Source organism: Porites lutea, chromosome 9, assembly GCF_958299795.1.
Source record: "Porites lutea chromosome 9, jaPorLute2.1, whole genome shotgun sequence".
Taxonomy (NCBI): Eukaryota; Metazoa; Cnidaria; class Anthozoa; order Scleractinia; family Poritidae; genus Porites; species Porites lutea.
The window spans coordinates 25,538,481-25,563,185 of record NC_133209.1 but is presented as its reverse complement, the minus strand read 5'-3'; the positions used below and the strand labels follow the sequence as shown (position 1 = coordinate 25,563,185).

At 38.4% G+C, this 24,705-nt stretch overlaps 3 protein-coding genes across 3 annotated transcripts; 1 reads left to right on the top strand and 2 right to left on the bottom strand.

Annotated features, from left to right (window-relative positions):
- Window positions 1–1,283: 1,283 nt before the first annotated feature.
- On the bottom strand, window positions 1,284–9,385 carry LOC140947821 (testican-3-like). The gene is made up of 6 exons (XM_073397023.1): window positions 9,200–9,385; window positions 8,068–8,143; window positions 7,219–7,380; window positions 3,139–3,342; window positions 2,044–2,253; window positions 1,284–1,437 (listed from the first exon to the last, which is right to left on the bottom strand). Exons 1-6 carry the CDS (start codon window positions 9,260–9,262, stop codon window positions 1,385–1,387), a joined length of 768 nt encoding a protein of 255 aa, XP_073253124.1. The 5' UTR covers window positions 9,263–9,385; the 3' UTR covers window positions 1,284–1,384.
- Window positions 9,386–9,992: 607 nt separating this feature from the next.
- On the top strand, window positions 9,993–17,820 carry LOC140948374 (uncharacterized). Its single transcript, XM_073397610.1, has 5 exons — window positions 9,993–10,594; window positions 12,874–13,344; window positions 14,137–14,256; window positions 15,260–15,382; window positions 16,885–17,820. The coding sequence occupies exons 1-5, from the start codon at window positions 10,106–10,108 to the stop codon at window positions 17,104–17,106; spliced, it is 1,425 nt and encodes a 474-aa protein (XP_073253711.1). The 5' UTR covers window positions 9,993–10,105; the 3' UTR covers window positions 17,107–17,820.
- Window positions 17,821–21,110: 3,290 nt separating this feature from the next.
- On the bottom strand, window positions 21,111–24,671 carry LOC140947729 (alpha-(1,3)-fucosyltransferase 10-like). The gene is made up of 3 exons (XM_073396902.1): window positions 24,394–24,671; window positions 23,511–23,762; window positions 21,111–22,186 (listed from the first exon to the last, which is right to left on the bottom strand). The coding sequence occupies exons 1-3, from the start codon at window positions 24,629–24,631 to the stop codon at window positions 21,213–21,215; spliced, it is 1,464 nt and encodes a 487-aa protein (XP_073253003.1). The 5' UTR covers window positions 24,632–24,671; the 3' UTR covers window positions 21,111–21,212.
- Window positions 24,672–24,705: the final 34 nt, after the last annotated feature.

Here is a 24,705-nt window from a genome sequence, read left to right as displayed (position 1 = left end):
TGCGTTTTATAACAATAATTCGGCTGGCCATACCATCTGTAAACCTGCAGAAGGCTGGTATGGCCAGCCGAAATATTGTTATAAAAAAGCAAGTCGAGTTGTTGTGATCAGCTTTGCACTGGTCCTTGGACTTCTCGTGTTTTTGTTCTTTAAATATTTTAGTTGATTAGATCTCTTTTATAAAGATCCAACGTCGACAATCAGCAGGATCTTCGCCCACGGTTTTTGCAGTTATTTTCTTTATCACATGTAGCATGCCTGGCTCCTCCCCTGCTCCTTTCAACACCCATCACGCACTGTAGTCTCGATCGGAGGATTTTATACCGCGATAAAAACCTCATAGAATCACAGAAAGTAACACCACGCCCCAGTCGTTTGAAAGGTGGATATTGCTATCGTGGACAATGCAATTGTTTTTTTCTAATATTTATCCGCTGGATAGTGGCACTATCCAACGTTTGAAGGACCAGATGACATTATTGGTACGTTATTGAGGAATTCTAAATGGTCAGGAGCGTAGCGTCCATATACGCACATACGCCGGGGCGTACATGTACCGGCTAAAACTGGAAAAAAAAATTTTACTCTCTTAAAAAAACATTTTTTAAATCATTAAATCGGGATGACTGAAAAGTTTTTCGCACTTTATTGGTGTCTTTGTGTTAGCATTTCCTTTATCCTTTTATTATTCCGTAATTCTGATTGCGTCATTGGACTTTTTTTCGTAAAAACTGTACCTTATCGACAACACTAGCGAGAAGTGAAAAAACCAACTAACTACTGCGTTTTCCTGCTTATTCATTTCCTGAAAATATCCTGCGGAAAACGCTGGAAATGGCAGTTCCAAATTTAAGACCCAGACTCCCTAGGTTGGGCCGCCTACAAAACAACTTTTCTTCCCCGCGTGCGTTTGTTTTTTCAGAGTTTCTCGTCAACGATCTACAGGATTTTTATTATTAAAAGGTGCATTTAGTCTATCTGTGTAGAGGTTCAACCACAGCTGATATTTATACACATTCAAAGACCCTTATACCTGGAAAGTGCTAAAATTCATAGATTTAATACAGGGATATGAATAAAACAATGAGGACTGCATCAATACAAACTTCAACTATATTTATTTGGCTTTATCAACAGCCATGCAAATTAAACTGCCAGGATATTATAGGCTACACCTCCCGTAAGCAAGAAATCCACTATCACACAATATCATCTCCCCTGTTTTTCTTTTCACTGGGAGCATTGTTTAGTGATTGCAAAATTATAGAAATGGCTATAGAAACTTTCTTAACTTATCTATTATATGTTTGGATGATTAAAGGTAAAACGGGAAAAAAAGAGTTAATCAATTCTTCTCTGTAATTAATTCTTGCCATTTCAAAGCTCAGGGCGTTTCTTCTTGTTCCTCCTCTCTGGCTGGAGGGTCTGTATTATCCACTGCAGAAAAAAAACGTGACAATATATTGGCTTTTAATTAACAACTAATTAACAATTGGTTCATGCATCAACGCGCATATGTTGAGATATGAAGGACGTGGGAAGTTTGGAGAGCACTCTAGAGGCTAGAGTTGCTCTCAAGGCAACCCTTACCCCTCTTTCGTGTTCTCCAAACTTCCCACGTGCTTCATATCTCGACAATCACGCCGACGCATGAACGAATTGTTAAATATACTGCAACAGGCCATCACCAAATGATAACCACTCCATGAGACAAGTAAAATCGCCCAGCTTTTGACAATAAATTGCCCTGTGACATTGACATCAAGCTAAGAAGCAAATATGTAAACTTTAAGGAACAGCAACAGAGAAAAATAATGCTAAAAATTTTTATTGGAAAGAAGAAAAAGAGGTTACAAAGTGTTGGAAACGGGATAACCTGAATCCCAGTAATCAATTTGTCCTCGTACAAAATAATTCCAGATCATCAAAAAAACTTGAGCAGTTGTGGTAAACTACTGTAGTACATGCAAGACCAAGTTGGCCACAATAAATCATTTTCAAACATTAGGAGTTTTAATTCAGGAAAACCAGTACTTTGCTCACCACATTCAGTTGCTCCTTCAATTTTAGATCCATGCCTGTCCACACACCAACACTCTTTGTTGCCATCTTTATCCACTGTTCTGCACTGACGCGGCAGGTAATAGCCATCCTGATCACAAGATGGAGTATAAGCCCCGGCGATTGGCTGTGGTTCTCCCCTCACCAGAAGATATGGCAAATTATTACGCAGCTTGTGGAAGCAAGGGGGCTCTGAAAGATAACAAGTAATTTACAGGCGAATATGAGAACTAAGGTGGTTGACCAGGTCTAGCTGAAGGGAAGAGCGTTTCAGATTTCCTTTCATCTTGATTAGCAAATTGACAATGGCATTTTTAACAGGCAAATCATGGCGATTACTCAAATCATTGTACGCAGGTGGGGGCCTAGAACGAGCATTTTGACACTGTTCCACAGAGGGACTTAACCAGAGTTAAGTTTTGTCTGCAGAACAGGCTACCTCCAAGTTAGCCTTAGAAGTCTAAGAAACTAATGCAGAAATTCCAAACTGATGGCATATGTCACTACCCAGATAGATCTGGGTAGTACTTCTGAATGGTTGAAGCAAATTTCCCTTAATTGGCACAACTTAAATCAGAAGCACTACCCAGATCTGGATAGTGACACGTCATCTGTCTGGAATTTCTGTACTTGCTTCTCAGACATCATTTTGCACGGAGATCAGTGGTGGCATTGCAATATGTTGGCTGTTCTCTCAGTCTACCTCTAAGTCAGAGTTAATTGCTAGTTCCACACCTAAGGGTGAATAACAAATGAATCAGCTGTTGAAAGCTTATGTATTTATCTCTTCCCTGAACTCTAAGAGAAACTGCAATGTTAATATTACAGGGAAGACTATTATGACAGTCGAACCTCCATGTAAGACCATCTCTCCTAAGCGAACATCTCCCATAAGCAACCACTTATCCAAAACAATAGAATTTTCTCATAAGTAACCATCTCCTGTAAGTGACCACTTACTCTTTGCATTTTGGCTTGTGACTTACAGGAGGTTCGACTGCATAATTAAGCATAACTGTTCCAGGTTTCAGAGGAATAAGATTTACTGAAGGAAAACAATGTGGACTTGACTCCTACCAACTGATTTAAAACAGCTGCAGAATTCAGGCTCTGTGAATGCTTCCTTTCCTTTCGAACATGTCTTGAAAAACTGTTTCATGCACGGCTCAGCTTCATACAGGTCAGCCAGTTCGGTTTCATCCACTAAACCATCAGCATTATGATCAAACAACTGCCTGAACACTGTCCGGATTGGTTCTCGACAGCCTTGTTTTTTCGAGCCTGAAACGACAAAATTTAGTTGTAACAACCCTTGCGAAATGAATTCCCAGAGTTCTGGGAATTCCTAGGAATTCCTAGGAATTCCAATTTATTCCAAGACATGCAAATGAGCAAAGATAAAAAACCTTGGAATATTTAGGAATACTTGGGAATGGGTTAAAACACTAGTGGGAATTTGTGGGAATTCCTAGGAATTCCCAATAATTCCAAGTTTGAAGGATACTGTCTTTGGAACTTATGGGAATTATTGGGAATTGCTTAAACACCAATGAGAATTTGTGGGAATTCCTAGGAATTCTCAATAATTCCAAGTCATTGTTAACTTGGAAACACTGGCTTAATTTTTAGGAAAAACGATAACTGTTCAAAGGTAATAAAAAGCGTAAAAAATTTTAATAATCATTCCTTTAATTGCCTATAACAACAAGGATTTCTTGACATTAACCAGCATCTATATACAACATTTATTGCGACTTAAATCTTTAAAAAAAATTATCAACAATAAGCACGATACTGAAAGCTTATTCAAAGTGCCACTTCTCGTACCTGAGCTTTCCAAACATGTCCACAACACGTTTTTCATCGCGGCTTTGCCTAATAAAAGGTCATCGCTTCTTGAAAAAACAACATGAAATTTTCCTCTCGCTGCTTATACCTCAAAAGCGTTGGAATATTTTATTTAGCTCTGAAAACGACCGCTTTTTTCAACTTGATCATCATCGAGCAAAATCATCCGCCATGTTTGAGCTATACTGGTTACCAGTCTCCCCACTAAGTGAAGTGCGTCATCACGTGCGCCTTTTGAACCAATGGAAAAGTGTGAAATGAACATGATGAAGTTCCGTTTGGTGAGTTCAAATTCACGCGGACTTTCATTAGCAAGAGCTTAAGTATTTTGCATCCGAAATGGACGTTATTTTAAACGCGCATTGTTCATTTATTTTGTTGTTGACACATGAAACGTGCTTCCAGTCATGTCTGAGAACGATAAGTCAGCTGGATTGTGAAAGGTAAAGGTACGTTCCTGCTTCGTAATGTGTCTTCTGATGGTAACCACGTACTCAAATAATGAAGCTGGAGATCAAAGTGAAATTATAGATCGTTCCGATATATGAACACGAAACTTCAAGATGGCATGGAAAACCATTTATTGGTTCCTTTTTGTTTACTGGAGACATAACTGTAGTCGTTGTTGCAAATGGTTGATGGAATTCTACGTGAATAAGCTAATACTCGATCAGATTCTGGCGGATTTAATACAGTAGAACCTCGATAACTCGAACTCCGATAACTCGAATTCCCCGCTAAGTCGAACTAAATTTGCTTTCTCTTGATCAAGATTTCACTGAAATTTACCCCGATAACTCGAATTCCCCACTTAAAATCGAACTATTTTTCGTTTCCCTTTAGAATTCGAGTCACCGCCGGGGTTCTACTGTAGTCATGGACAAGTATGTTTAAACGCCATGTACTACAAGTATTTTAGTTTCCAGTTCATTATTTTGTTCTCAATTTGAGAGCTGAATTAAAAGTCGGGCGGCTTTATAAGGGCTTAGCAGATAAGCTTGCTGGAAGCAAGTTGGCCTGACTTTTTCTTTTTTTACACATATGTTCCCGCTGTAAAGTTAATTCAATCAAGACTCTTTTGCTGTATTATTCCAGTTACAAATGTGTCCCACAATTTTTCAGTAATGACTCAAGAACAATTTATATCTCAGGACTTTACTTGTTTTATTCAATTTTGTAAAAAACAAAACATGTACCATAAGATGTGATTTTGAACATTATTATCATAAACTTGTTTAAATGCAATTTCCATGCTTTCTCCAGATGGTAATTAATCATTAAATTTGCGTATACTTTACTTTCCTGGCATTGGATGTTGATTGATGACATGATGTTAAACCTGTAAACTCCTAGAATTCCTAGGAATTCCTAAGAATTCCTAGGAATTACTAGGAATTTCTGGGAATTTCTAAGAATTTTTTGTGCTTTAGATCTTGTAGGTTGGAATTCCTAGGAATTCCTAGGAATTCCAAGTCCAGTTTCATTTCCATTTGGAATTTCCGGGAATTTCTAGGAATTTAGAACCAGAACTTTTTAAACTAGGAATTCCTAGGAATTCCTAGGAATTCCAAGTCCGAATTTACCGTGAAAATTCACACCTATGATTCCTAGGAATTCTTAGGAATTCCTAGGATTTTTTTCCTAGGAATTCCTAGGATAATCCTAGGAATTCCTAGGAATTCCAAAAGTTATTTCGCAAGGGAAGTTCAGACTATGCTCCCATCCCAATCTTGCCAGGATTCTCCCAATTTTGCTTGAAAATCTTGAATCGAGATCAATATGCAATCAGGATAGGAAAAATCCCAATTTTGACATCTGATATTTTCAAATGAATTCTTATGATATTTATACACCAAACAGAGTACCAGAGTACACTTGCTGAAAATGATTATCCAGAAAATTTAAAAAACCCGCACAAAATATAAAAAAAATCAAGTGCTTGAACAACAAGCCATAAAAATAATAATAAGCATAAAAATGGCAATCGATTATAGCAAACATTTTAGACATAAATTGTCTTCTCAGAACACTAGAAATGGCCTTTCAGAGAATAAAGATTTCAAACTTATCAGACTTCAAGTGTTGAAACATATATCATGAGTGAGCACAGCAAACAAGTGTAATGTTTTTTCAACAAAAGAAGAGAAATTTTGTAATGTAATATTCTAATCATTATTTATTATTTAAACACCAAAGAAATACCAAACCATTTCACTTTTACATTTTTTTGCTGTGAAAGGTACGATTTATTATATAGCCATGGCAAGAAATATCTTTTCACATGTGAAGATAACATGTTAATTTCACTTTTTCAAGGAAATAGATGTACAACTTAAAATGATAAAGCAAACAGGACACGGCGAGGGTATTACCACTAGATATGAGCTGAAAATTAAATGTCTCATTAGGGCCGTTTATACGAGAGAAAATAAGCCGAGGCTTACTTTGGCCGCGGCTTACATAAGACGCGAAAGGAACCATTTATACGAGTACGGGTTATATTAGACGCAAACTGCTCGTATAAATGGTTCACGGCTTAGTTCGCGGCCAGATCAGTTCAATGATGACGTAGTTTGGTTTGGTGCCTCGTTTTGGGGTAATTGCGTTTGCATCTCACAACAATGGCTTGGGCGAGCAAAAAAGCTAAACGACCGGCTTTGGCCCGTAAAAAGCGCTGTTTTTTTTCACTGTCTTTTTCATTTTAATTTAAACTGTCTCTTCGGTCAAGATTGGTTGTTGGGTTCCCAGGTAATTAATTAGTCAAAGAAAATTGGGAAACTTATGCGAAAACCCCGACGAAAGATTCGACAGCGATCCATTGAGTGGTTTCATCGAGAAGTCCCCGCAATCTCAAGCTTGCTGCATATGAGCAGGATTTGTTTTTCTTCTGGGGCACTCCACACATTTCTTTTTTACATGAATCTCTATCCGCCATTTTCCACTTTGTAAATGTAAATGTAAACAAAACTCATTTTCCCGCCACTGCAACGCACGTCTCTCGGCCGTGAAGGTCTGGGATATAATTGAAAACAGAGCATGCGCAGCAGTCGTTCACGGCTTCAGCAAGCCGCGGACAACGTTTGAGCGCATTTATACGAACACTTTCACGTCCAAGGTAAGCCGCGGCTTGGAGAAGCCCATCCCAAAACCCCTCGGCCAGGATAAGCCGCGGCTTGAGCTGGCCTTGGGTAGAATAGCCGTGAACATAGATTTTGTACCATTTATACGGGGTGTTCGCATCTTATGTAAGCCGCGGCTATAGTAAGCCGCGGCTTATTTTCTCTCGTATAAACGGCCCTAATCTCACACCTGATGGGAAAGGCATCTTCGCTTCTTTTGGCTTCATTTGTGGAATCACCTCTCCAAGTTTGGGCAGTGGTAAACCTTTGGCAAACATTTCTTCTTTTACATGCGATGTTCGAAGAACGTGAAACCAATCCAACAGACGTCCTGGGAGCTCTGTGCAGTTTTCTGTTTCATTAAAGGAGATTGAACCATTACTTAAGCTTTTACCAAGTTCAGAAGCAGCATGTCATGCAAGCTGTCCATGAACTGTAAAGAATGGCTAGCATTTCTTATTAAAGTCAAGTCTAGTAATGTAGCATATGGCTTTTAAAACACCCCATCGGTTGCTGCCGGTGGATTCAATTTATTCGCACTCGTAAGGTCTCATATCTCAATTCTCTGTTAGTATACTGTTTAGGACTAGTAAACAAGCAAATGGTGTTTAAACCAAAAATATAGTTTGAATGATGAAGTTGATAAAAGAACTATATGCCGCCACAAAGAGATTGAACTGTATAATGCACTAGTCAGTGGAAAGCCCCGCACCCCCACACCTGGGAAATGTGGGGCATTAGCAAGAGATTTCAGCATTTTTAGACTATTGCTTTTAACACAGTGTGCAAGGATTTAGACAGTAACAGACGCAAGTATCAGTGAGCAGGGACCATCAGCGAGGAACAAAAGTGACATTTTGATATGCAAAATTGCTCTGCATGATAGGAAATTTGGTTCATTTAGAAAGCAGCACCGGTCTAACGCCCCACAATTCTCAGGGTTAATGGGGGTGCGGTTTTTTCCACTGCCTATAGTGCCTTTTCAGAAGAGGTATTCTGACTATCATCCATCCTTAAAATACACTATAAACCAACTTACTATTTTCTTTTGGCTGCTTTGTTAGATTTTTCTTAGAATGGTGCCAATGCCTCCACTTCAGCCCGTTGTGCTTTCCCTGGTTTTGAAGAAAAGAAAACAATAATGACGCCAGTGGCAGATCTCAGTGACAAGCGTCCAGCTCTCCCTCCCTTGTTTTAAGTTCAAAAGCACCATGATAATGTTCATTTTTGCAGGGGAGCCAAACTTCCCCATCCCCCCACCCATCCATACCTCAAAATATGGATCTGTCAATGCAGGGGACCAATTTTATCTAGAGGGCCTAGACACAATATCATAGCCTACAGAGCATCACGTTGTTTTTGAAATTATGATGACCACAAGAGTGTAAATGAAAAAGAAAAAAGTCAGTGGTGTATTGTTCAAACTTCTCCTGCCATATCCCATACCGAAAGAGCAAGTCAGCAAATTACAAGAAAGCAACAACTGCCTAAACACTGGTCACCTCCAGATTAGTAAACCTCCACAATTTTTCCTTGCAACGGGTAGGGGTTTTAAAAATGAACTGCGCTTTGTGTGCAAATGGTTGCGCTACCCAGGGCACAAGAGCGACTTCAAAACAGACAGTACTTTGGTGACTGAAACAATAAACAGACAGTATAATACATAAGAAGTAGCGGTATGTAAGCTTACATACCATGATGTGAAAGTTATGGTTTGCCAGACATTATAAATGAAAATTAAGCTTAAAAACAAAATGCGAGGAATCCGTGGGACATAGTTTAAGGCTTGCAAGCTTAATCGAAACCGACCGGACATGCAGTCGAATTGTGCTGAAAGTACAGACGAAAAATTGGAGAAAGAAAGCTTATGAGAAATTTTACTTTATTTAGACTAACCCAAAGTCGTAAAGAAAGCGATCAAACTAAACTTCACAATCTCAAAACAGTGTAAAAATATTTGTCTTTTACGCAATCACGCGCTGAAGACATGGAACAACAAAAGTCTCATTCATTCTTTTGGGAGATAAATCCCTATTCACCTTATACACCTAAAATTTAAACTCGCGGTAAAAAATCGAAGTTTGTTGGTAGAAAATCAGAAAACACTATCAAAAATCAAATCCATTCGAAACACAGTGAACCTTTCATTCATACCAAACAGCAACTCTCACCTTTTTCGCATGGACCATTAATACTGCCAAGCAACAAAGAGCTAGAATCCAAATTGCTCTCATTTTGGCTGGTTCAAAAACGTGCCTTTACCCTGCAGACTGAGGCCAATTATAATTACGAGCTCGCCAGAAATTCAGAAGAAACTCTAGGCGAAAAACAAATTGACTTCTCCGCCAGACAATCTCTCGCTGTCTGTCACTGCTTTGTAACGTAAGAACCGATTGGTATTTTCAGCAGTGCCACCCGATTGGTTGTTCAGTGAAAGAAGATTTTTCCCACCTAGGCGGCACCGGAAATTTGGCATTTCTCCACATTTCTGAGGTTTATCCATGAATACATGTACAGTATGCTTCAAAAACTTGTGAAAACAATCTTGTCGAAGAGGAACGTGTAGCAAGCTTAACGGTCGTGGTAATATATTTTAGCATCTATTTTTGAACGAGCACTAGCAACGTGTTCAGTGCTTTTCGTCTACTCAAGTTTCAATTCTTTTCCCCTGCGGGTGCCAAACCTCCCCAGGGGATATCGGAAGTTTGAAAGCTGGTGTCAGACATTTTTTCGAACAATTGCCGGGAAAATGTCCTATTTTGCTCGCAGGTCTTGTGCTTATGCGTTCACATCCTAAATTTTGGCTATTTGTAGTTCTTGAATTATTTCACTGACTTATGCGTCAAAAAAAAAAAAGTTTTTTAAATAAACGACGAGAAGCGAAAAAGGCGGCAAATAATGACAAAAATACAAATGAATGCTGGGTAATCTGTGCCGTAGTATTTCAGCGGTCTTACTCTGAAGGGGATTGAAACATGGCGTCTTTCTTTGTAGAGAGACTGTTGTGGTTGTAAATCTTTCATTTCCGTAGTAAGATCTTCCTTATTTAATGGGATTGCTGGTGCAACCTAAAGAAAATGTGTCGTAACTGTGCTTTACCTGAATGGGGGGAACCTGTGAAAATCCCAGTCGCAGAACTGCCAGCGTTTTTCTCCAAGCAGATCAGCTGGAATTTCGAGCGCCTAAACTACGGTGGAGGGGCAGTCATTGAAACCATTTCAGGTCGACCAGAGCGCCCATCGGTGACTGGGAGGCTTGGCTGTAGGCTAAGGGAAGGTATGCAACCGCCAGCTAGAGGCAAACGAACGGAGAGGTACCTACTTGTCAGCGAATGTTTGTATTGCCCAGGGAAACGGTATGGATGTACCCCTCGAGCCAACTGTACTGGGAAGCGGCGGAACTGCTATGCAATGTGCAAAGTGACGGTGTACGCTGATGCGTCTGATTTGGCAGAAGTTTCCTTCTCGGGCAGCCACGGAAGTGGTAATGTTACCGATCCATCTTTACACAGAGCTCCTCATGAAGGAAAACGGAGAAGATTGGATGATGATAATGATCAAACACAGGTTGGTAAATAGAAAAAAATCTTAAAATGAAAATCTTAATATTACAATACATTTCATTTGATCACCTGAACACTAGAGCAATAGTGATCTCCAGTAGATGTAATAAAATATCAATTATTTATATTTAAGTTTTTACTGAGAGCCAGTAAATAATCTAATTACATTGTCATAATAAAATTATTATAAGTAAGCTTATGTGCAAATCTGGAGCAACTTCAGAATAACTGGGGGAGGGGGTATCGGATAAGTTGGTCTGCCCAGAAAATGGGCAAATGTGACTTGAATGAAGAATAAACTGAAAGTAAGCAAAATGCTAAAAAATTTCATATTATGTATTACAAGAGTCATTTCATCACAGGGGCTTGAAATACCTGTCTCAAGAAGATTTTTACTGTGACATCTTCCAATTCAACATTCTCCTCAGGCTTATCATTATTCCACTGTTTTTATTGTGGATAACTTTCCCCAGTCTGGAAATGTTGTGTATGATCACCTCTATATCTGCCTTATGTGAAGCCGGTTGACAAACAGGCCAGTGTTTCCTGAAGGTCATCAATATTGTTTTGGTTCGAAATTTGAGGATTGATATTCTTGCTCTCTAATCCCTGTGCTTGCAGAGTACCACGGTTGAGAAACAGAGTACTGTCAGAAGTGATAGTAGATTTAGTTTTGATGTTTTTGGATTTCTCCCCTGATGAGATGACTGAACTGTCAATGGTTATTCCAAGTAATCTCATACAGTATTCACCTAAGGACTGAAAAGCGCCCATCCATTTCTTTAAATCATATTGTAGAGGATATTTGTCTGGATTCTCTTCAATAAAAGGATCTACAGTGTATTCATGGTTATTTCAACAGAACTCAAATCACTCTGACTGTCTGTCCCATGACAACATGCTATAGTTAGACTATAGTGCTGTTACAGTGTTATAGTGCTGTACTTTGTTTCTTGATGGAAAAGATTGATCCATTAAGCATGAGTTTTGGTCTCATGTCTACTTATAGATACTTATTTTGTTAGCTGGCTGTCTGCGAACTTTCAGCCAATTGTTGTCTGACAGTTACAACAATGGTAGTAAACCATTTTGCAATAGTTGATCAATAGTCAGCTGACAAGGTTTTGTGGGGCTGTTCTTCACAAATACCTGCATCAGAAGGCTCTATAAAATGAGCCTTTACACAACAGGTACCTTTGTTATTCTCTGTTCTCTACCTTTGTTACCACAAAATCCCACGTTAAAGTCCCCCCTCCCCCCTCCCCCGTTTTTCCGTTTATAAGCCCATCTAGTGTTTAGGGGCGTTCCTTTTGCATTTCTTTACAAACATCAGAATATTTTACCTAAAGTTATATGCATGAACAAGTGGCTGTAGAACGATAATATATTAATACCAAGGAAAGAAACAAATGTTCATGCATATGTAATAATGAAACTTAATGTATTATCAAATGTAACTCTAAATGTAATGGAGTGTTTGTTTTAATTCGTTTCTCAGATACGTTTTATCTCGTTGTTCGGAAACATTTTTTTTAATCCCACTTATATGCGTCCCCCCAACCCCCCCAAACCAGATATAAGCCCACCCAAAACCCCTCTTGAAGAACTTTATATACCTTTAATGTGGGAATTTAAGGCATTCTATTAGTTTCCAGGTATTCTGAAGTTTGGCTGAAAAATCAATAAACTAATGAGTGATTTAGTATAAATATCCATAATACTGCTTTTTTATTAGCTCTATCCCATTTAAATGATCAGACTTCAGGATTTCTTCACTTATTATCTGGCTTTGATCTTTTGATCTGTTTCTGGCATGAGACAAATAAAATGGCAGCTTAAAAATTAATAACAATAGACTTTTACTGTTAGCTAGCATGACCTGCATATTTATATGGTAGATAAGGTGTTTGACTTTTCAAACATGCTCTAGTCATTGGTTGCAAGTGTGACTCGCATGTATGAATAATACTGGAACTTGTATTCCATTTTCTTTCTGTAATGTGCTGCCTCCTTATACCGTGTATGAGAGTGTAAGTTTTAAAAGAAATCCTGACCTTAACCCTGTAAGCCCCAATATCCACATACAAATTCTCTAAACTGATCTCTATACATTTCCTTTAAGAATTAGTTAAGAGAATTTGATCAAAGTTCAAAGTATTTTCTCTTAGGTGATCATTTTATTAATTCTCATAACCTCATCTCATGACAATGTATGGATATTGTTAGGAGAAAATTGCTGTTGGTCACTATTGGGACTTAAAGGGTTAACTGTTATTTCTTTAGAGGTGGAAACAAACTGATCGACCAACTATGGTAGAGTCTCTTAGCTCTGATGGGATTGGCCTTGATCGCTCAAGCACAGAGGTAGTCACATTAGAAGTTGGCCAGAACATCATGCTGACTGGAAGTAATGTGGAATTGCTAAACACACATCGCTCTTCAAATTCACCAGATGTTGTGCTCTGGACAACATCCTCTGGAGAACAAGTCAGTACTTTTCAAACCAGCAACGGCACCGCCGGAAGCAGACCTACAACCCCTAGTACACCTCTAAATACACCTTTGTCATCAGCAGTAGTAACACCACAGTCCACTGTTCAGAGTGGTTTACGAGGGGCACAGGCCAGACAGCCTTATACACCTCCAGGTAGATCTCCTCCTGCATTGGCTAAAAGCTCAGGACCGCAGTCCTTATGGATATCACAGCCAAGAACAGAATTCAAATATTCAGGAACAAAGCTACGTGCAAATCAGGTTTGTTGCTTTTCTGGGCACTTAGTTTTCACAAAACATAAGAGATAGATTTCACAATTGAATTTTGTGGTTTGGTAGAAGAATCATGTGAACTCTAATGAAAGAACAGGTCTTAGAAATAGCACTACAGTTTTTCATAAGTATTAAATTTTATGGTCACTTCTCAACAAAACTTGCATTTTTGTAAAGCAGTTTTTGTGTTTGTGTTAGCACTGACAGCCTTATACCATAAGTGTTTTGTGTAGGATCATTTTAATTGAAAGTGCAAAACTTTTAGAAAGTTTCAATAAAATGAGTAACAATAAGACACATGCACTCCTAAGATCCAACGTCTAGTATTATAAAAGAATGCACAATACTGGTATTTTTCACCTGTGGCTTGCTAGCTTAAAAAGTGGAGCACTGGATTACTTTACCAAGGCTGTAATGTAAGGGAGGAAGGAAAAGAAGCCCAGTGCTCTGAACCTGTGAAAAAACATTATGTGAGAGTTCCCAACACATGGTTTTTATGCAAAAACTAAGATTTTGTAGTCAGCTAAGAGCAATAAATAAGCGACCAGGGACCAGTCCTGCTATATGACTTGCTAAGAGTGGTCTGTGCAGTTTAAATTTGTTGTAATGTACATTGATAATGTTGAAATATCAGAAAAATATATAGTTAAACTGGATAGAAAAATTGATTTCTACGCAGCATAATTTTCAATCATTGTCAATAATGTCCTTACACAAAACAAGTGATGTTTTTCTGTTGTTTTGATATATTTTTTCATTTGTTTAATTACCGTTATACAGAATCAAGAGAAAGAACAAGAAATCCTTACCATGAAACAGCACATTCAAATCCTCCAACAAGAACATCTAGCCAAGATTTCCCATATTGCTGAACTGGAAGCGCAGCTACAATACCTCAAGGTAATCACTTGAAGTGTACTCCAACCTGTTGTCTAGACTTTTTACCGTTGGTCAGTGAATTTGTCCATCTGATTTCCTCTCAAAATAATCCTTAATTCTTGCTAATTAACCCATGTTCTCCTGGAAATTTTGCCGAAAAATGCTGTTTGTAGCTAGTCAGGCCATCTGTGGTTAGTCTGGTCGCTTTACAGCCAAAACAAACCCAGAATGCTCAAAATACTGTTTATGAGTCAAGCACTTCCACCTTGCAGCCGTTTTTTTTTTCTGATGCTAAATATCAGCTTCTGAAGTTCAGGCATGTCCAGAAAGCAAAATTTTGTAATAGTTTTGGTGTTTATTAATGACACAGCAGTACTGACTTTAGACTGTACAACCTTTTAAGTATTTAAAATTGAGATATCTTTTAGTGATTGAGGAATCATGTGAGCACCAAAGGGCAAGCTACTAGGGGGAGTCTGGGGGTATTCTCCCCCAGAAAATTCTGAAATCTTGATCCTCTTAAATGCCATTTATACTGTTCTGAGAGGACAATTTTGATTGTCATTTTTATGTTTATTTTTATTTGCATGGCTTACATGAACAAGTACTCGATTTTATTATATTTTGTGCATTTTTTAGAGTTTTCTGCTTATCAGTTTCTGGGTAAGTATAGTCGGAAATACAGATGTATCATAACAGATGTCAAAAATGGGATTTGTCCCATCTCGATCACATGTTGGTCAGGATTCAGGACTTCCAAGCAAAATTGTGAGAATTCCGACGTAATCAAATTGGGATGGTTGGACAGTCTGCAGCTTTCTCTTCTCTGCTTCTTTTGTTTTTCTTATCCTCCTTTTTTTGTTGCCTGGCATTTACTAAGGCTTTATTTTGGTGGGAAACCTTTTTGAGAAAACTTTTACTCGGATTGTACACTTGAACAGAATAAAGTGGGGGTGGGTAGCAGGACAAGATTTTCATTGGAATTTTTTGGGTCAACTTTATGGTTCTTTGCCTTTTTCTTTAGGAAGGAGAAATATACAGACTACAGCACCAAGTGCAGAAATTAGAAACTGAAAATCTGAAAAAGGATGTAAAAGTTCTTCAACTTGAGAAGCAGTTACAAGCAGCTCTATTCTCAAGAACACAGGTAAGCACAGACATTTTGGTAATCGGACCTTCCAACTCTCACTATCCAAATCTCATGGTGAATCAGAAAATCTTGAAACTTCCAGACAATTCCATCAGGAATCACCTAATTTCAAAACATTCGTCTTCATAATGGATAAATAATGTATCAATCTAAGTTTGGGGGGAAACCTGGGTCTAATCCCAACCTCATTCCTATGCAACTGGAATTGGCAAACTTAAAATGGCTACTCCCCATCCTATCGACGTGGATAGTGAAACAGAATCTCAAACTGACTTGGAGACTTGGGAACCTCAGCTTCTAAAGAAAAGAAAACCAGTAGCTGGCTGCAGCCAAATATCGCAAAACATATTAAATTTTTAATATATCTAATAGGGTAAAGAATACCATGACAAAGACAATCTCCCTTTTTGGTTTTATATGACACCTGTTTTAGAAATCTCCAGGTTTGAGGTCCCAATCTCCAGATTTTTGGGGGCTTTTTTCAAACACTCCAGATTGGCATGGTTTAGGGGTTGAAAGGTATGGGTAATACATGATACCACAAAATTAATTTATTTTTGTCTGTTGTCTGCGTCAGTAAGCTGATTAGTTTGTTGCAACTGACAGTCAAACTTCTACTTATAGACACCTGGGTGTAAACAATTAGGCCATTTATGGTACACATGTACAATTTTGTGACAAGAGCCCAATTTTTACAGCGATTTTAGTGTAAACTGTGTGCATTACTATGTTCATATTATGAACAAACAGCTGTACACTCCCTTTGAAAAGCAAGGAAAAAACATACTTTAGATTCATTCTCCAAGGTCTTGGCAAACTGTAACCTATAGTTCATGAGCAGTATTTCCCGATTGGCTGGCAATCGAACCATCATATAAAACTGAAAGTTTTAGTCCTCCCCTTTCCCACCCACCCTTAGTCAGACACTTTTTAAAATACCAGTTTTTCAGTACAAAATTGAGTAACGTGGCAATACTAGGCCAATCTTAGAAGTTTCCAATAATACAAACCTTCCCATTAAAAAAATTTCAAGACAAACTGTACAAATAACTCTTTATCACTCCACCCCTTTAAGTACCAACTGACAGCACTGAGCAACATGTGCTCAAAGTTAATATTTTTAATACTGCTCCTACACTACAGAGTTGCACAAGGTCTGCCTGTAAACTTATAATTTGCTCCAGTCATGTCCAATACTGGCACACTGTTTCTGACCAAGAGCAAGTGACAGATTGTCGGCTCTTTACAAACCGTCAATGTTGCTAGCACACATACAAAGCATGCATCTCATTATTACATCAGGGCACAGTGTGTTACAGTTCATATCATACAGTTTGTACACTTGATTGATACAGATCATAAATTCCTTGTTTTATAAGCCATAAACCATAACAAGTGGGCTCCAAAAGTAATATTCCTTGTTCTATCAGCCATAAACCAAAACAGGTGCGTTTCAAATGTAATATCCCTACTGTTGTTGTTGTTGTTTGGTTTTGTAGCAATCCTCCAGCCCAGTGACCGTACTTGTACCACAACCTGGGTGCGAAGCTGTCCCTTCACATCCAGCCATAAGTAAACATAATGAAGTGGAAACATCACATGTGGAAGGCGAAGAGAAAGATGAAAATGACGCGGAGGAAAATAATGAATTGGAGGAAAAACAAGCAGACAAAGGTGATGACAATGGTGATGATGAGATGCAAAGCACAGAAGAAGTTTAACTTACGTGCATTTTTTGAATTTTTTATTTGTTGTGGTTCAATTTTATCTTTGGTTTAACTTTTATTTTTCTTTGCTATTGGGTATGGTAATGTGTGATAATGAGTTGAAAACAAAGGAAAATAAAATTTAAATCAATGATAAAATTCACCACAACATATATTTTTTGCAGCTCTTAAGAACAGGTTGTATGTTGTTTTTTATGAAGTGACCATACTTTTAATTTACTTGTACAGTGTGATATTGTAAGTTTAACAGACTGAAGAGCAAAGTGGCAAACAGATTCCTGCACTCTCTTCTGTTCATTTCTTAAGCTGTTTAATAAGGAGAATTTCATCGAAAGTTCAAGGCTTTGTATCTCTGGGGGTCATTTGCTTTTCACGGGATGTATGTCTGATTCTACAACAGTGACATTTCTGGGAAAATTAGACACCGGCCATTGTGACTAGGTACTACACTGTAAACAACACAAATCAAACTTGTTTTAGTGTTCTTATTTGAACCTGGCAAAGGCCAGTAGTTAAGCATTACAACAGAAAGATAAGAAGTGCCTGTTGGCCAAGTGTATTCCATTTTCATTTGTTACTGTTGTAAAAAGAAATGAAACAGTTGATGGAATAGTTATGTGTATTTTAAACTGATAAGATTTTACTGTGGAACCCTTTACATTTTTAACTAAAGTAGAAAATTAATGAAGTTGATATATTATGCTAAGCCATACCTGTTATGCCGCATTCATTGTGTAGTTCCAGAAAATCTCTTTACTCAATGCCCCCCCCCCCACCCCCCACTGGGGGTTTGGAAATTGTTGGGGAGAAGGGGTCTTGGAGACCATAAAAAAAATAAAAGAAATATATAAAGCTTATAAACTGGAATCTCCACGGGGTAGGGGGTATTAGAAAAATTTATTCCAATCCTTGGGGAGGATTAGTTACTTTTTGGAACTACACCTAAACTAAACTCTTACTGGCAAATTATAACAAACAAAATAACTGTCAGCAGTCATTGAAAACTGCATCATTAGTGCATAACTTTGTTCTAGAATGTTTGTCTGAAGTTTCTTGTACCAAAAGTGGTTTTGGTTAGTGATCACAACTGGCCTGCTTTTAGCCAGTTTTGTTTTTCTCTGACATGAGAAATCCTGCTTAGCTACTTGTGTTTGTAACCTGGCCTGTGGCTTTACTATTTCATTTTTTAGAAAAACTTTTTTCCTGGCTTTTACATGGATTGTCAGCAACGTCATGCATATGCATGTTGGTATATAGAGTACTAAAGTGATGACGTCATAAAAGTGAAATTTCTGAAATTATGGGATTTGTCAGGATATTCTGAAAGAACAATGTCCAAGAGGCCTACTTGCCAAAAATGAGCATTTGGGGGCAAATTGTCTCTGAGATCGTAGCCCAGTTATACTCAGAAAACTCCATACAAACCCTTCTAATTTTTTTTTGGGTCGACCCAAAAAAAAATTAGAAGGGTTTGTATGGAGTTTTGTAAGCATAACTGGGCTACGATCTCCGAGACAATTTGCCCCCAAATGCTCATTTTTGGCAAGTAGGCCTCTTAGACATTGTTCTTTCAGAATATCCGGACAAATCTCATAATTTCAGAAAATTTCATTTTTATGACGTCACACTTTAGTACTCTATTGTTTTGGAATATGTTGTATTACTTTATTTGTTTAATGCATAAAATGCTATGTTCAAACTAGACATCATAGTAAAAACGCCATACCAGGAAACAGCTAAATCAAAACAGGTTGCTTTGGTGATTGTTCATTGGGCATTTGGAACAATGCAATGATTTACTTGAGTGACCACTGAACAATGGCTTCCCAATACGCAATTCCCAATGCCCAAAGAAACCTTTATTTGTATCAGCGATATAAAATATTTCATTCTTCAGTATTCCAATCTTGCACTTAACCTTCTTTCAGGTGGAGGATGATAAAAGCCCTCTTGATCATAGAGAAAAAAAACTTTTTCTTTAATCTTCTGACTCTTGTGTTTTGAATAATAATATAAGAATTCTTGTCTAACATGTTGTAGCTCATGGTTTTTATTATCTTGTCTACCTCAGATGCAACCGACATTGTTTATTTCCTAAATAATAAGGTTGTGACGTTTTTTAGGAAGAGGGAAAAGTCATTGCCCACAGGGTAAGTAATAATTTATCATTCAAGGAGAAAGCAGAAGAAAAACCCCCTCAGCTCTTCCCAAGAGCCTAACCCTCACAGATTTTTCCCCAGTAAGGAGCCTGCTCCCAGGCTACTGCATTATAAGGGACCTTAAATAACAACAATGGCAACGTCAAGGAGAACAGCAAAAAAGCAATAGGTTTGATATTAAGCAAAACAACTTTCACGTGTTTCACACTTTTTTGTACATTTCTTTTCTGTCACTGCATGACTCTGACTCTGCCCAATTTCATGTTTTGTGGAGGACATGAACACAAGACGACTTCCTTTTTCTTTTCCTGAACTTTCGAAACACCGAGTCTTTTAGAATTCAAGATGGTATAAGAGCAAAGAAGTTTGAAGTAGCGCAAATTCACTTTGTAGGTCATGTTTTTGTAGCCGTTGCCATCGTTGTTGCTTAAGCTCCATATTTACTTTATAAAGGAGGTTGTACAAAGAAATGATCAATTATTTGTTTTTAAGTAATATGATTGTACATGCATGTAACTCACATTTTAGTAGTTTTATTAAATATTATTATTTCAAAGATGAGTGGTGTTGATTTTCAGGCTACTGTTTATTTTCCCTCCTGTTTATGCATTTAAGATTCTAGTAGTATCAGGCTCGTAGCTGGAGTTTTAGAAGGGGTGTTTGTTATGAAACTGAAAGCCAAATGCGGACTGAGCACTGTCAGGAAGAAAAGGGAAAACTTGGAGGCAAAAACACAAATATTTCAGAACATGTTTCATTTCAAGGCTCGAACTGAAGAAAATGCTATTCTGCTTGTGCGAATAAAGAACTCATATCTGACTGTCCTTTTCTCATGTGTGTTTTCTTTGTTCCTTCCAATGAAATGATATCTCTATGACAGCGAACAAAAAAAAAAAACAAACCCAGAGCAAATTAAGTAAGGAATGAAAAGAATGCTAGAAATTTTTCCGAGACTTTGTTAAAGGTACACTCTCTATGCGTCCAGTCATGGCTATTCATAAGCTTAACTTGACAACTCCAGCATCCTTGGGTGGAGACTTCCAAAATAATAAATTGACAGTTTGGCAGTCTTCCGAATTTTCCCAGGGTAATTTGTTTTCAATCACCTCAATATTTACGTCCCAAGTGGGGTTCATCCGAACCCCTCCAACCCCCCCTTCCCCCCAAGCCCTTCCCTTTTCCGAGACTCTGTTAAAGGTACACTCTCTATACGTCCGGTCATGGATATTCATAAGCTAAAATTGACAACTCCAGCATCCTTGGGTGGAGACTTCAAAATAATAAATTGACAGTTTGGCAGTCTTCTGAATTTTCCCAGGGTAATTTGTTTTGCCATTACCTCAATATTTACGTTCCAAGTGGGGTTAGTCCGAACCCCTCGAACCCCCCCTCCCCCCAAGCCCTTCCCACACGCCCGAGTATACAGTCTCAGTTCCCCATGTCATTAAACTACATGTTCAAGTACCAATAAGGGCACGATGAACTTTTGGCTGGGGGGTGCAGCTATGACCCTTGGAATGCTTAGGGACCTTTCTAAGGTTAAATAGCATGTGAACTTTGGGGCAGAAGGCTGTGAAAAGAGACTAAATACCACTGTAGGTTCTAGATTCTAATCTTCAGTGTTCTTGTCATTAGGGTTATCCTCCTTTTGAGTAAAAAGGCCCAGCTGTACAAATGCTAGTACCTGCTTAACACAGGGTATCTGCTTAAAAAAGTGTCCTTAACTGTAAAAAGAAAAAGTCAATAAGGTGTACCACCACAACAATTTCCGGGAAAAAAAACTTCATTCTTGACCGTTGTATCTGAAAAGATTGAGCACTGTAGATATAACTGGATGTCAATATTCTGTCTTCAACAACACTGACCTCCACCAAATCTTTAACAATACCGTAATAAGTTGACTTAACTGAGGAAAGCTCATTGATGTATCTAAACTTTGATTTAATGAAACAACCTGTTAGATTTCACAAGTTTATTTAGTTCCCTTGATTCCTCGAGGCTTTGATCATATTCCTGCCACCAAATATCTCTCTCTCCAGAAACAGCTGAATTGGAGGAAAACAGAAAATTGTATTTTTCTGGCCTTGGGCAACCATAATGCTCCTGTGAAGCAACAAATTGATTTTCTGTAAGTTGTGATGCCTTGCGCTTGATGTTTTCATGAATTCTATCACAAACAAAACACTCAAATCCTGTAACATAATTTTGTTCCTCAAAGGAATGCCCCCAAGGGCGTTTTCTCATAGTGCTTAAAAGTCTTTTATTGATAACACCTTTCTCTTTAAATTCTAAGTATTTTGAATATTCCTCATCATTATTATCAAGTCTTTTGATGAAATCAGCTAAATCCTTTGGATTTTGAAAGTCATCAACAAGTATTATAGAATGATCATTTGGCATCCATTCTTGAACAGTTGGTGATCCTTTGTAAATGGGCACAGACCCTAGTATAAGTGGTCTCCAAAGCTTCTCAGTAATATAGTCTTCACAAATTGCATTCTCAAATGACAATGTAAATTTATATTTTGCAATGATGTCCTGAAAACCTTCATTGTCCATAGTTAAAGGGTTCTTGAACTCTTCTGGAAGGTCTTCATTATGCAAGCAAGCTCCATAGGAATCTACTTTGATAAACTTCATCAACTCTGAAACATATTCATCTCTGTCTGACGGAGGATTACACCCACTTTGAACATACACCACTGATGCCAGACCACTTGTGCTCTTCTCATGAATGCTGTATTTGGGCTTTTTCGAAAGCTCATCTAAAGATGAAAGCATTTGAGTAACCAAAGGATAATCGGAAGATCTGCGGAAGGTAGCAGTATGGTTGAACAGTTCTATTGTTGTTTGATGGTGAAGAATTGGGTTATTCTTAGGTGATTCTTCATGGAACAAAGCCCATTCATGGTGTCCTGTTCATAAAAGAAAAACACACCAATGTCAAAAACTGCTTTTTATACAGGAACTCAAATCATTACTAGCCATTTACTTGATTTGCCTGAAGCATGAAGCTTTTCTTTTAAGACGTCAGCATAACAGTCACGTATGCACAAATGCCATCTAATATATTCAAACTTCAACTCGGTTTTCATTCTTGATAATCATGTGCCAAACATCAAAACGTTGGATAACATTTATCAGTTTGAGTCCTCTTTTTAAATACTCTCTAAAAAAACACCATTGTCAGTAAAAAAAAAAGAAAGTCAAACCAGCTATAAGAGGAAGGTGTCCACATATGACACAAGTCTGCCAAAAGCTAACTGAGGTTCAAAAAGAAGGGATGTGCAGGGATGCAGCTGAGAAAAGGCCTAGCAGAAATATCTATTAGTCAAGATGGTTTTTACTTGACTGCACCTTCAAAATTACCCCATGTGCCAGTGGTAACCTAACTGGTCCCTGATGTATAAAAAGTACCAAAGAAGCAAAATAATTCATGGCATGCATCCCGTAGGACGCAAAGTTGAATCAATCAATCTGAAGATGTTTTTTGTAGAATATCCTGTTCATGTTTAGTGGTTTGAGTTCCTTGGGAAGCAAGGGATGACGCAATGGTGAGAGCACTCGCCTCCCACCATTATGGACCAGGTTCAAATCCTGGCGTCAATGCCATATTATGTGGGTTGAGTTTGTTGTTGGTTCTCTCCTTTGCTCTGAGAGGTTTTTCTTTGTGTACATGAGTTTTCCCCTCTCCTCAAAAAGCAACATTTCCAAATTCCAAATTCCAATTCAACCATTTATTTTTTATGTGATTTCTGTGGCTGTTGATTAACGAGGTATATTTCTTTTAGTATTTGTTGTACTTTATGATAAAAGGAGTTTTTTTAATCCAGTAAACTGTAATACAGAGTTCTGGAATCTGTCTTCTTCAGATTATTGTCAGCATGGTTACATAAAGGCCCAAACAAATTCAGTTTAATAGGATTCATTGTTTTCTAAACTGCAACACAATGGTTCTGGGCTGGGACTCATGATTTTTTTGCAAGATGAGTCCAAGGACTCACCATAACTATTTGTTCTCTCCATTTTCCTGTTCCCTTTTATAAATCTTAGGTTTCTTTCTACCTTGACAGCAACAGTTTGGGACTTGTTCAAAAAAGGGGGTAAAAAAATTGTTATACTGTGGGTCTTTATCATTTTGTAATTCTATTTCATCTACGTATTAACATTTGAAAGGTTAAAACTGATTAATAAACTTTCTTCCTCAACATCAGAAAAGTGGGATTTAAAACAACTTACCGAGTCTAGGAAGAGGTAAGTCATTTGATGTAAAAGTTGTGCCATAGAACATAAAAGCCTTGGTCCTGGGGTGCGTCTGGAATTTACGAGCCTCTGTGATGTAACATTCACCAAGTGTACACTTCTTTATTGAATTTCCACCAGTAAAGGCAGTCCACCAAATGATTATGGGTAATTTGTGTTTTGCAGCATAGGCAGCTGGTTTTTTAAGGTTCTTCAAAGCATGGTCAACATCATCATAAAAGACTCCTTCTGAAAAAGAGAGAAAGATATTATGTGGATTGATCTATTTTCCCGTTCATGTAGGTCAAGTTTCTCTATGGTAAAAACACTTGCCAGTGATATGAAAGGTGAGCTTCACTGCTTGACAACTTGATCACAATGATCCTCTCACCAATCCAGGCACATTTCCTGGTGGAATTGTGGTGAGGTTGGGGGTGGGCGACCTCTTGGGGCACCAATGCAACTACAGTTTTTACCTTCAAACTTCCAGAGTTTCTTCCAGATGCTCCACCCCTGGGACTGACAAGGTGGGTAAATGTCCCGCAGTAGCCGGGGGGGGGGGGGACTGTCCACAGCTGGAATTGACGGATGCATTACGAGTACAAATCAAGTACACAGTAAGGGGCCAAGGAATTATGACGTACAACCGCAACTGGAGGGAGGGGGTGTGGGGGGGAGGGAGAAGTAATTTGCCATAAAAAAGCTCAACAGTCCTTTCTGAACCAAAGTTTGGACCCCCGCCCCCCACCCCCCCCCCCCCCCGCTTCCCCCAATCAATCAATCCTGGATCCGCCCCTGAAAAACGTTCTCTTTACTGCACCAGGAGCCCATATAAACGCCCGTCAAAATCAACAATTCGTAATGTCTAAAGCAAGCACACCTTCTGAATAACCATCTGTCCAATTTTCGTCCACTTCCAGGAAATCATATTCTTTGCCCGGTTCATCCGAGTCATCCTTGAGTTTAATCAAGTCCACTCGAGCAGCAGCGTCATCAAAATGTAATTCTTCATCGGAAAAGCTGTAGAAAATTTCACCGGCAAATAGCACAATCAGAAGAACCAAGCAGGATCCCAAAATTACTTTGTAGAAAGAGATTCGAAAACGCCAAATCGCCATTGATTGGAGGATAAACGCATGATCGCCTGGGTGCGAAGTGAATGGCGGGAAAATGAAGCTATCTTCCTTACGCT

What these genes read in the sequence shown, in the direction of transcription:
- LOC140947821 (XM_073397023.1), bottom strand. Translation starts at nt 9,262, where the DNA reads ATGAGAGCAATTTGGATTCTAGCTCTTTGTTGCTTGGCAGTATTAATG. An exon ending in AAAGCAGCCAAAAGAAAATA is followed by an intron (nt 7,381 to 8,067) that starts GTAAGTTGGTTT and finishes TTAATGAAACAG; the next exon opens with AAAACTGCACAGAGCTCCCA. An exon ending in TGAAGGAGCAACTGAATGTG is followed by an intron (nt 1,438 to 2,043) that starts GTGAGCAAAGTA and finishes TTTTTTCTGCAG; the next exon opens with TGGATAATACAGACCCTCCA.
- LOC140948374 (XM_073397610.1), top strand. Translation starts at nt 10,106, where the DNA reads ATGTGTCGTAACTGTGCTTTACCTGAATGGGGGGAACCTGTGAAAATC. An exon ending in CAAAGCTACGTGCAAATCAG is followed by an intron (nt 13,345 to 14,136) that starts GTTTGTTGCTTT and finishes ACCGTTATACAG; the next exon opens with AATCAAGAGAAAGAACAAGA. An exon ending in CGCAGCTACAATACCTCAAG is followed by an intron (nt 14,257 to 15,259) that starts GTAATCACTTGA and finishes CTTTTTCTTTAG; the next exon opens with GAAGGAGAAATATACAGACT.
- LOC140947729 (XM_073396902.1), bottom strand. Translation starts at nt 24,631, where the DNA reads ATGGCGATTTGGCGTTTTCGAATCTCTTTCTACAAAGTAATTTTGGGA. An exon ending in GACAGATGGTTATTCAGAAG is followed by an intron (nt 23,763 to 24,393) that starts GTGTGCTTGCTT and finishes TCTCTTTTTCAG; the next exon opens with AAGGAGTCTTTTATGATGAT. An exon ending in CTTACCTCTTCCTAGACTCG is followed by an intron (nt 22,187 to 23,510) that starts GTAAGTTGTTTT and finishes TTTTATGAACAG; the next exon opens with GACACCATGAATGGGCTTTG.